The sequence below is a fragment of the Schistocerca nitens genome, chromosome 9 (assembly GCF_023898315.1).
Source record: "Schistocerca nitens isolate TAMUIC-IGC-003100 chromosome 9, iqSchNite1.1, whole genome shotgun sequence".
In the NCBI taxonomy this organism is placed as follows: domain Eukaryota; kingdom Metazoa; phylum Arthropoda; class Insecta; order Orthoptera; family Acrididae; genus Schistocerca; species Schistocerca nitens.
In genome coordinates this window covers 125,430,317-125,442,840 of record NC_064622.1, presented here as the reverse complement: position 1 = coordinate 125,442,840, position 12,524 = coordinate 125,430,317, and the positions used below count along the sequence as shown (strand labels likewise).

At 42.5% G+C, this 12,524-nt stretch overlaps 1 protein-coding gene across 2 annotated transcripts in view; it reads right to left on the bottom strand.

The window, feature by feature from the left end:
• LOC126202881 (UDP-glycosyltransferase UGT5-like) overlaps window positions 1–12,524 on the bottom strand; it is a 67,578-nt gene that overhangs the window by 38,654 nt on the left and 16,400 nt on the right. The window contains exons 1-2 of one of the 2 annotated variants that reach the window (XM_049936938.1): window positions 3,567–3,719; window positions 2,969–3,224 (exon numbers count right to left, since the gene is read on the bottom strand). In XM_049936938.1, the coding sequence (XP_049792895.1) occupies window positions 2,969–3,224 (256 nt within the window). In that variant the 5' untranslated portion in view covers window positions 3,567–3,719. Of the gene's footprint in view, window positions 1–2,968; window positions 3,225–3,566; window positions 3,720–12,524 lie in introns of those variants that run through there. The other variant, XM_049936939.1, reaches the window with a different exon arrangement.

Here is a 12,524-nt window from a genome sequence, read left to right as displayed (position 1 = left end):
TCTGTATGGCTATTTTCAGCTCAGGAAAGGTTTTGGGGTTATTGCTGTACACATTGTCTTTAATATAGCCCCACAGAAAGGAGTCGCATGTGTTCAGATCCGGGGAATAAGGCGGCCAATCAAGGCCCAAGCCAGTGGCCTCTGGGTACCCCAGAGCCAGAATGCGGTCCCCAAAGTGCTCCTCCACTACATCAAACACTCTCCTGCTTTGCTGGGGTCGAGCTCCATCTTACATGAACCACATCTTGTCGGAATCACGGTAACTTTGAACAACTGGGATAAAATCATCTTTCAGAATCTTCACGTATCATTCGGTAGTCACTGTGCCACCGCGGAACATCACGCCGATTATTCTGTGACTGGACATAGCACACCACACAGTCCCCTAAATGCACCTGTTTTGCTTATTGACGAACCCATCCAAATGAAAGTGGGCTTCACCGCTAAACCAAACCTTACTAATTGCCATCATGCCCTGTTGGCAGTCGTGCAGTTTGAATGTCCTAACTCAAACCGTTCAGAAGTTATAACGAGTGTGTTTCATATAGGTCAATAATTGTCACCCTGTATATTATTATTGTTGTCATTTTGTATCCAATAGAAAATTCTTGATTAAAGACAAGCGTTTCCTGTTATTACTGATAAAAGTGAAAATTGCTTATGAATGACAGAAACACATTTTATGTAAGTTCGACAGAGTATTGAAGTAATGTTCGATATATTTCTGTTTTGCGTTTTTTTATCTTTTTGTTGAAGAAATTGCGTTTTGTAGTGCTGTATGATAGATCTGTATTGTTTTCTTTATTTTTACTACATCCGCCTATTTCGCGTTACAAATCAACAATTTTCGAATAAAATCTGAATTAAACATCGACAGTTATAGTTTTGCCATAAATACTGTTTATTTACACCTAAGAGACAGGAGGATATCTACGTAGAACGAAAATGTTCCGTACTTTAACCAACCCTTATAAATCCTCATTCAGTTTCTAGATGGTTCACCGCTTCCTGTAAAGAAAGCGATCGTTATGAGGTAAAGCTCGATAGGTATCCAACACACCAAATAACGTGAATATGACCTTGAATGACCAAAGCTACTAAGAAAACTACCGTAGTCTACGCTCACTTATGGTAGTCTACACTATCCTACAGTAGTTGCACAACTCTGGAAATACCCAATTATACCTGACAGGTATAACAAGTCTTCGATTTGATTTTAGGTACTCTATAACGCTTCGTTAATGGTTATGAAACATAATTTTTTCCATTTTTGTTTCTTTCAAGTAGAAATTTATTCAGTTACATAGGTGTTGAAACGAAAGTGATAAGTTCCTGTTGAAGAAAATGGACATGAAGATGAAGAGATCCAGATTTTAGAAAGTGAAGTACTTCAGGCGTTGAGAACAGGAAAGAATTGTAAAACACCTGGACCAGACAATATCAATCTGGAGTGTCTGAAATGTGGTGGTGACAAAATTGTGAAACTGATAACACAGCTCTTCAACAAAATGATACAGAGAGATTCAATACCCAACGAGATGAAGCTAGGTTACATTAATACCATATTTAAGAAAGGGGATCGCAAAATTTGTTCAAACTATCGAGGAATTTGTGTTACAAACACATTAATGAGAATTTTTTCGAAAGTAATTAAAAACAAACTGGAAAAAAAATTTAGAACCCAAGAAGAACAATGTGGATTCACGGCTGGAGATCATATGTAGACCATATTTTCACATTACGACAGATTTTGGAGAAACGTAGGAAAAAATTTAAAAAATATAGGATTAATTTTCGTAGATCTAGAAAAAGCGTATGATGCTGTTCCAAGAAAATTTCTTTGGAGAGCACTACATGTGGCAAACATAAACCCTTCCTTGATTAAAATAATACATCATATGTATAAAGAAAGATAACATTTGCCAAGTGAAAGTTGGTAATATACTTTCACAGAAATTTATAACAAGCAAAGGCCTTTTACTGGGCTGATCCATGTCACCATCATTATTTAAAACCTATATAGATATTACCATTAGAACATGGTCTCGTAAATGTAATAATATGGGATTAGAAATAAGACATGGAGTTTACCTACATCATTTATTGTTTTCTGATGATCAAGTAGTCGTAGCACAAGATGGGGAGGATGCTAACTATATGTGCAATCAACTAGCATTAGCATACAAAACTTGAGGTTTGAAGATTAATTACCAAAAATCAGAATAACTGACTAATGATTCAGATGAGCTATACATTGAAGGAAAAAAAATCAAAAAGTTAAACACTCTCTGTTATTTGGGATCCATTTTAGAAATCGAGGGAAAATCAATAAAAGAATTAGTAGCGGACGGAAGGTCATTGGGATGCTTAACTCAGTCTTATAGAGCAGAACTAAAAAATCAATATACAAATCTGTATGAGATAGTGTGGTTCTGTATGGAACGGAGACCTGGACAATTAACTTGAAGCACATTAAAAAAATTACAAGCTCTAGAGATGAACCTCTGGAGAAGATCGGCAAGACTCTCCAGGAAAGAGAAGATAGGGAACACCGAAATAATAAGGAGAATGGAAATAAAAGAAAGAATATGTGACGTAATGGATAGGAAGAAATTAGTGGTACGGGCATGTACGACGAATGGAGGAGGTCAGAATACCAAAACTGATACTGGAGTGGGAACCTGAGGGGGGAAGAAGAAGAGGACGACTTATGACCATCTGGCTCCAAAATATACAGCACACAATGAAGAGAATGGGCGCAGAGGAAGAGGGCACACAAGATCGAAACACTTGGAAGAATATTTTGAAAATATAGTTTTGAGAACGCGTATTCTTTGTATAGTAATATCCGAGAAAATTATTATGTTGGAGATAAGCTTCTGTAATGACGAAAAGCTCAAAATAATAATAAGTTCCTTTGTGTTGTGGCAATATGAACTCTGCGTTAGTCAAATTTCTGCATACTTACGCCCAAAGAAGTGTATGGTGTTGGGGATTGCGACGTCGGTCCAGTTTTGCAGCGGCTGCTGCCTGGGGAACGGCGACACGACGGTGACGCGGTGGCCGCGCGCGTGCAGGCCCCTCGCTATGGCCTGGCCCAGGTTGCGGTGGCTGCCCGAGCCCACGGGGAACACGACCAGCACGTGGGCCGCGCGGGCGCCCTCTGCAAGGCACGCCACAAGCGCCAGAGCTGCCAACAGCAGCTGCGCACCGCTGGCTCCCATCTGCAAAAGCACACCCTGTGATGTAACGGGGCACCTAGCTAAGTAGACAACAAAATTGCTGTTAACTGTTGAGGCAAGGCTCAAAAATGGTGCGAGTGCCGGTTCAAAAATCGAGAGTATCAGCCAGGCACGTACAGCAGATGGAAAAAAAAAGGTGGAAACAGAACACATTAACATGCCTAATACGTGCAGGGAAACGGTTGGCATTCAGAACAACTGCCAGTCGTCTCGGAACGAATAAATTCAGATGCTGTATGGTTTTAAAGGGGATCTTATACCGTTCTTCCTGCAAAATAGTGACAAGTTAGGTAATGAAGATGGAGATGGATAGCGATCACGTACCTTTCTGCCCAAAGTAAATCACAAAGGCTCAATAATATTGAATCTGGTGATGATGGTGGTCAGGGGAGATGCGACAACTCGTCCTCGTGCTCACAAAACCAGTCCTGCACGATGCGAGCTGCGGCCAGGGGCCTTGTCGTCTTGCAACACAGCACGAACCCTGGGGAACAAACGTTGTAAAATTGGATGCATATGATCAGCCAAAATGGTTATATAATGCTTAGTACTAATATCGACCTTCCAGAGTAACCACAGTGCCCATGAAATACCATGATAAGGGTGCCCAAATCATCAGCGAACCCCCACCATATTTCACTGTTGGAACGTAAACTCAGCCATTACTTAGAAACAGTGTGAAACAAGATTCACCCGCCAAAACGACATTCTTCCATTGCTCCACAGTCCAGGTTTTATGGCTTACGTTTTCCTGTTATGGGCATTTTCATCGTTGATGAGTGGCTGTGGAACTCCAGCTCTCCCTACAATTTTCTGTTTATGGAGCTCCCTTTCTGTTCCACAGGGCTACATTGTTCCATCATTCAATTCTTCAGTGACTTTTGCAGCCGTCATCTTCTTATATTTCGTCACAGTCCTCAGTGCTTTTCCACTTTCCCCATATGGCGTATAAATCTTCGATATGATCGAATTCAGTTGGCTCTGACATAATGCACTCATACCTCCAGAGAACACTGTTCTGTCCACGACTGACACTCGCAACGTGTTGAAGGCATTGCACATGTGCCGTGTAAGGTGTCAGGCAAATCCAACACCTTCCATGAAAACCCTGACATGATAAGCAAATCCGGCAGTATTTCACATAGCTCCGAATAAATCCTGACATTAAATTAACCAAAGTAATACGAGTAACGAGTGAGCAAATGGAATACCACAGACTAACACAAGAATGCCTTCATGCATGTCATACCTTCCCACCGTGAGACAGACGCAGTACCGAGGGGAGAAACGAGAACAGAAGCCGAGAGCAGAACCGTGTTAAGCTAGAAGGTCCTACGATAAGGGACGGACACCCACGTCGGCAGCTAACCACCAGGACCACCCCCCCAGCCCATGTTAAAAGCTAGAGCCCTCCAGAAGAACAGTATAGATCTTACGATAACACAAAAAGGGCCACACCAGCCGCAAGTTTTAGCGTGAGACTTTTTCGCGTCTCTGTTACGTTGCAAACCTAAAAAACATTGCCCCCCCACGAAAAGTAACCGCTACGACCACCCCCCAGCCCATGTAAAAGCTAGAGCCCTCCAGAAGAACAGTATAGATCTTACGATAACACAAAAAGGGCCACACCAGCCGCAAGTTTTAGCGTGAGACTTTTTCGCGTCTCTGTTTAGTTGCAAACGTTAAAAATATTGCCCCACCACGAAAAGTAACCACCAGGACCACCCCCAGCCCATGTTAAAAGATAGAGCCCTCCAGAAGAACAATATAGATCTTACGATAACACTAAAAGGGCCACACCAGCTGCAAGTTTTAGCGTGGGACTTTTTCGCGTCTCTGTTACGTTGCAAACTTTAAAAACATTGTCCCACCAAGAAAAGTATAACGTTTCTCATTGTATAGACAGAATTTTTGTAGGCCGAGCTTAAGGTTAACATTGAGACCCTGATTGGTCAGATGAAAACACAGCCAGATAGTTTTTTTTTTAAAACCAACTTCGGTAAATTGTAGTAAGGAGAAATTAGAGAGGAGTTGCTTCCGAGATGGCGAGATGCATGGAGCCGCCCCCTGACGAACACCGACAAGGTAATGAACACACGCGATGCCGCATTTTTGAGCGCATAAGGCTTCACTCAGAACTGCAGAAGTCTCATCTGTTACATCACCTTTTTACGTAATACTAGTGTCGATCGTCAATTGAAGCTCATGGTATTCACATTTGCTACGTAAGTTAAAATCTGAAACGCGATGATTTTTCTGTTATATAATTATTGAGAAGCCACATCAGCCACTGTAATTTACGACAAGTTAGTTTTCTCTTTTGTGAAACTTAATTTGAAGCTAGATTATAGATGTGATATGGCATAGGTCATCCTTCGATCCATTGTAGAACTTGGAAACCCACTCAGGGAATATTCGTTCACATTTTTGTTGAACGCAGTTGGTTTTTATCATCCTGTATTAAAATATTTCCTTATCAATATTGCAATTTATAAACAATGTTTTGTGAGTAGAATAAAATCTCCAATGGTAAACTTAACTGCTTTCTCGACGTTATTTTACCAGCTAACTAAAAATAGGAAAGCCTTGAACCCCTTCCACTAAATTTAGTTAGTATTAAGATTCTTTTACAGGGAGTGCAGTGGAGCTGACGCTGAAGACATTAAGTATTTGGTTATATCATCGCTAGTCTCACTGAACTCTTCTGAATTCTACATGTCATGTGCGGTCTGGCGTCTCCTTATCAGCAACAGTTCCCAGGTTCAAACTAGTCAATTCCCTAAAAAACACGCTCAGAGCATCGTTGCGCGAAAGTGGTAGGGAGACACGACTTAGAACAATCAAAAACCACGCAGAATGTTAGAGCCGTTTGTGTGCACCTGCACTCCTGCAGGTGTTTGCTCCTGCAGTTTGGCTAGCACCTGCATTTATGTTCAAGCATGCGTTTCTCGCAGTGTTTCCATATTTTGTCCAACCCTTGTACATGTAGGCAAAAGATCTGAAGGGGCAGAAGAGCTTTTTGTATGTGGCCAGCTGAACTGCTGCCCAGCGAGACAACCACCGACGGGCGTGCACCAGACTGAACTCTTGACCGGCCTGTGGAGGTAGCCAGCGATCCAGCGGCCTTGCACACTTACAGTGTCCCCAAAAATTGCGTCAGTGAACCACCGCCCCGAACTTAAATTGTGAGTTACTTCTTCTTTCTTCGTTCTCCCTAGATAAAGAGCTCGTTTGAACTTGTTAGCTTCGTCTGAAAATTTTCTTTTGTTTTTCTCGTCTCAAAATTTCTTCATGAATTCGTTGTTTTGCCTCTGCGTTCCTCTTTGGACTGTTACCCAGTGGTCTTTTGAGCTTTCTCTGCGAATGTGTGATTGGCAACGGGGAGTCCACAGATTTTGCGTTCTCTGATCGTATCTTCTGTGGCGCTCATTTCTAGTAAGTACTTAATTTCTTCTAACCAAGTGATTTTTACGTTTTTTTAAATTTATTATATTAACTAGTTTTTTAGTTTATCTTGTGTTATCTAAATCTAAAGATGTAGGCCCAGAACTTTAACTGACTTCTATGTGTTCCATCAGTGAGCTTGTTTATCGCTCTGTGTAGGTGTAAAGTTTTTCTATTAACCGCAGCGATGTCGGAGATTTGAAGCTTTACCGGATTCCTGATGTTCACGGTACACTCATGAAATGGTCGTGTGGGAAAATACCCACTTGATCGCTACCTCGGAGATGCTGTGTCCTATCGCTCGTGCGCCGACTATAACACCACATTCAAACTTACTTAAATCTTGATAACCTGCCATTTCAGCAACAGTAACCGATCCAACAACTGCGCGACACTTGCTATCTTATACAGGCGTTGCCGACCGCAGCGCGGTGTTCTGTTTACGTATCTCTGTACTTGAATGTGCGCTTCAGTGTAGTTTTTGGCGCTTACAATGTCCGTCTGAAAAGTTCGGTCAGTGGTTCAGAAGATAAAGGAAACAAGAGTTACAAACAAAATACCTTTACTAGCTTTCAAACTGGTCACCATTAGCTGCAAGACACTTATGATGTCATTTGTGGAGCTGTTGTAAACTGTCAGCTGACGCTTCTTGTGCAATCACTCGAATCACCGTGGGTACACGTTGCTAGCTACCTGTATCGTTACAGGAGATGAGTCCTGATGCTGCCAATACTACCCGGAGACCAAGTGATGGTCAATGGCAATGGTGTTCATATACTTCCCCGTCCCCCCTCCCCCCAATAAAAAAGAAATAAGCTAGCAAAATGCAAGATTACAACGATGTTGAACGCGTTTCTCGACACCAGGGGCTTGACCAGTCATGAATATCTACCCTGCGCACCATGCTACTGACTACCTCTCTGTCTCCGGATACTTTGGTAGCACTAATACCCATCTCCTGTAATGATGCAGATATCCAGTAAAGCGCGGTCACTGTGGTTCGAGCGATTCCAGAAGAAGCGATTGCTCAGGATTCCCAACAGTTTGACAACCGATGTTAGAAGTTGAAGCTAATAATGATTACTTTGAAAGCCAGTAAAGGTATTTTGTCTGTACCTCCCGTATTCTTTATTTTCTGAGTTCACCGAACTTTCCAGACGCATCTTGTATAATGCATCAGGCAAAACACCTGATTGTAATGCCAAAATTTCGCACTGCGAGATATCGCTCGTTTATTGTAATGATACCCTGTTGTTTTGTTCCCTTTCTTGAATTTGGTGGCGCTTTCTAAGTTGGCTTTGCTGTCTACTGAAAATGGTACTGTAACTTGTTAGAGATATTTACTTTTTTAAAAAGTGTTTTCTAAATTCAAGACAGGCAGGCAAAGAGAGTATCCCACAAAGTCAGTTGATAAGGTTAATTATTTTTCCAAAGTCAAAAGAGAGTTGTGCAGAGTGCAGACTGACTAAACTGGCTGCACCCATGCTGCCATTTGTTTTTGTTTTTTTTTTGGTTTTTTTACATGTTGCATGGAAAGCATATATGATGTTAACGAATGCTGTAGATAGAAGCCAACGAGGCTTTCAAACGGTGCAGAAATATGAAGCTGTGCACTTGACAGCTCCCGCGGCGCGCTGAAAAAGTAATTTCTAGAGGAAAGAATGTAGAGTATGGCACCTGGTGCAAAGAATGCGTGAGTGTTCTAGTCAGATAGTATGAATCGAAGACGTTGTGTTGTGTGCAGTCTGTGGCTGGTTTGCATTGTTGTTTGCTATTGTAGTGTTGGGCAGCTGGATGTTAACAGCGCGTAGCGTTGCGCACTTGGGAGGTGAGCCGCCAGCAGTGGTGGATGTGGGGAGAGAAATGGCGGAGTTTTGAGAACGGAAGATCTGGACGTGTGGCCATCAGAAACAGTACATTTGTAAGAATGGATGTCATGAACTGCTATATATATATTATGACTTTTGAACACTATTAAGGCAAGTACATTGTTTGTTCTCTATCAAAATCTTTCATTTGCTAACTATGCCTATCAGTAGTTAGTGCCATCAGTAGTTTGAATCTTTTATTCAGCTGGCAGTAGTGGCGCTCGCTGTATTGCAGTAGTTCGAGTAACGAAGATTTTTGTGAGGTAAGTGATTTGTGAAAGGTATAGGTTAATGTTAGTCAGGGCCATTCTTTTGTAGGGATTATTGAGAGTCAGATTGCGTTGCGCTAAAAAAATATTGTGTGTCAGTTTAAGCACAGTCATTTATAATTTATCTAAGGGGACGTTTTAACGTGTCTTTTCGACATTAGAAGTAAAGATTATCGGGGTAGAAACAAACGCGATGCGACAGTAAACGAACTATGCTTTACGTTAAAAGAATGTAGGATACAGACAACAGATGAAGAAATTAAAGGGAATATAAAAAATCTGCGATCACATTATTGCCGAGAAAGGCATGTCACTGAGATCTTGAAGAAAAATGGTGTTGGCAGTGTAGTTTTTTGACATACTTCACCAGTGACATGAAGACTTAGAGCAGCCGATAACTTCTCGCAAGATTTTTTTGGTTTTCTCATCAATTTCTGTTGTTCAACAATAATTCGTCCTTCAATAATTTCGAAACGGCCAATCGTTCTCTAAAGGAAGTTGTTTTAGGCAAAAGGTCAAACTCCGCCTCTCCTCCCATCTGCACATCCATTTTTTTCACCCATGGTGACCGTTTTCTTATCTTCACGTTGTTCACTGCCTTGGTACACGATGCAGCGGCCGCAGGGAAAGCAAGGATTGCTGTTTTTCTTTTAGCAAAATTACAGACCAGTATGATAATTAATTGAAACCCTCAGCTGCCGACAGGTGTTGTTGATATACCTCGATGGGGACAGCTCAAAATGTGTGCCCCGACCGGGACTCGAACCCGTAATCTCCTGCTTAGATGGCAGACGCTCTACCCATCTTTTTTTTTTTTTTTTCGTGGCTGATCGTTGTATTTGGTCGTTGCGGACGTCACATGACATCCATTGAAGTTAGTTGTTGATCCTTTCACTCAGTATTTTGTTAAAGAGGCCAATCGACTCTCTGACAGAACACGCTGAGCTATCGTGCCGGCCATCTATCTGAGCCACCGAGGACACAGATGAATAGCGCGACTGCAGGGGCTTATCCCTTGCACGCTTTCCGTGAGACCCATATTCCCAACTGTGCACAATGTACATACGTAATTTACCTAATGTTCTTTCGAGAACAGTTACTATCTTCATATATATAGTTAAAGACTACCTAGCCATTGACTTTCGTCTATGCGAATGCGCACAGGTTGCCCGAACTCTTACGGGAATCGTCACCTTAGTGTGCGCGAGTAATGAGTGGATGGGCAAATATCTATTAGGAGTGCTAGTTCTGCAAGGTTCGCAGGAGAGCTTCTGTAAAGTTTGGAAGGTAGGAGACGAGATACTGGCAGAAGTAAAGCTGTGAGGGCCGAGCGTGAGTCGTGCTTCGGTAGCTCAGTTGGTAGAGCACTTGCCCGCGAAAGGCAAAGGTCCCGAGTTCGAGTCTCGGTCGGGCACACAGTTTTAATCTGCCAGGAAGTTTCATATCAGCGCACACTCCGCTGCAGAGTGAAAATCTCATTCTGGAAACATCCCCCAGGCTGTGGCTAAGCCATGTCTCCGCAATATCCTTTCTTTCAGGAGTGCTAGTTCTGCAAGGTTCGCAGGAGAGCTTCTGTAAAGTTTGGAAGGTAGGAGACGAGATACTGGCAGAAGTAAAGCTGTGAGGGCCGAGCGTGAGTCGTGCTTCGGTAGCTCAGTTGGTAGAGCACTTGCCCGCGAAAGGCAAAGGTCCCGAGTTCGAGTCTCGGTCGGGCACACAGTTTTAATCTGCCAGGAAGTTTCATCTATTAGGTACATTACGTTTGTAGATTGTGGACTGTTGGGAATGTGGGTCGAGGTCGGGGCACACATTTTCAGCTATCCCCATCGAGGTATATCAACAACACCTGTCGGCAGCTGAGGGTTTCAATTAATTATCATTTATTCTATAGAAGCTACACGGCCATCAATGGTATCTGTTCATTCGAGAACAGTTACTATCTTTATATACAGACCAATGTCCTTAACATCGGTTCGCTGCAGAATTCTAATTCAGCACGGTTTTAGAAAGCATCGATCGTACAAAATCAGCTAGCCCTTTTCTCACATGATACACTAAGAACTGTGGATGAAAGGCAAAAGGAAAATTCCATATTCATAGATTTCCGAAAAGCATGTCGAATAGATTCCCAGATGTGTGAGTGGCTTCTTAAATAATAGAACCCAGTACGATGTCGTTTATGGCTAGTGTTCGTCAGAGACAAAGGTATCGTCAGGAGTGCCCAGGGAAGAGTGATAGAAACGCTGTTATTTCTTTTCTATTCATAGATGATCTGGCGAACAGGGGGGGGGGAGGGGTCAGCAGTCTGCAGTTGTTTACTGATGATGCTGTGGTGTATAGGGAGATGTCGAAGCTGTGTGACTGTAGGAGGATACAAGACGACTTAGACAAAATTTCTAGTTGGTACGATGAACGGCGGATAAGTAAGAAAAACAAACCCGTAATGTTATGATGCAGCATCGTAGTGTCCTGCTTGACAGTCATATCGTTTAAATATCCAGATGTAACGTTGAAAAACAATTTTAAATAGAACAAGTACGTGAAGATTGTGGTAGGGAAGGCGAATGGTCTACTTCGGTTTATCGGGAGAATTTTACGAAAGTATGGTTCATCTGTGAAAATACCGCATTTAGGATAGTAGTGCGACCCGTTCTTGAGTACTGCTCCAGTGTTTGGGATCCACACCAGGTCGGATTAAAGGAAGACATCGAAGCAATTCAGAGGGGGGCCACTAGATTTTTTATCGGTAGACTGGAACAACACGCAAGTATTACGGAGATCCTACGGGAACTCAACTGGGAATACATCGAGCGAAGAGGAACACTATTGAGAAAATTTAGAGAATCAGCATCTGAAGCTGATTGCGGAATGATTCTACTGCGCCAACACACATTTCGCGTAAGGACCATGAAGCTAAGATACGAGAAATTAGGGCTCAGGCGGAGGCATATAAATAGTAGTTGTTCCCTTGCTCCGTTTATGAGTGAAACAGGAAAGAAAATTACTATTAATGGTACACGCACTGTACGGTGGCTTGCGAGTATGTAGATGTAGATGTACCACTCGACGCCACTCTGCATGTACGGAAGGCGATTAGGGTGCGCTTTGTGATGCATCTAACCACACACGTCCTTCCTTTCGCTCTGTAAGTGAGACACTAGCTTCTGAGCACTCGCAGCAGATTGACGCAGGATAGTTTTGGGTCTGAAGTTAATTGACGCAGGATAGGTTTCACTCTGACCAAACCTGTCTTGCATGAGTTGGCATCGTGTACTGATTTGCTTGCTTCATTGACAGTGGTTTTCCCAACTGAGGAACAGTTCGTGCCTTACACATTTTGTAGTAAATAATAGTAGATTAAGATAAAAATAGTGCTTCAGCAAAGTTAATTGAGGAAATTTATTGTAGATTGTTTACGATAGATTTAATATTTTTTCTTGGCCTTCATCTCGTATCTTCACGGGAACGGCATGTTAGTTTTCGGATTTGGCCATTGAGTGATAGAGAATGGCCGGATGCCTCCTTGTCATCACTCTACAACCGCGTCCCAACCCCCCTCTTCACCAATGGGGAAATAATTAGTGTACCCCAACCGTCCGTATGTAGTGTTACAAGTGTTATTCCACGAGACAGCGTGTGTACGTTTCCTAACTCTTTACGTCACGCCTGACCTGCACACTGGCGTTCGTAGTTAATCCGTC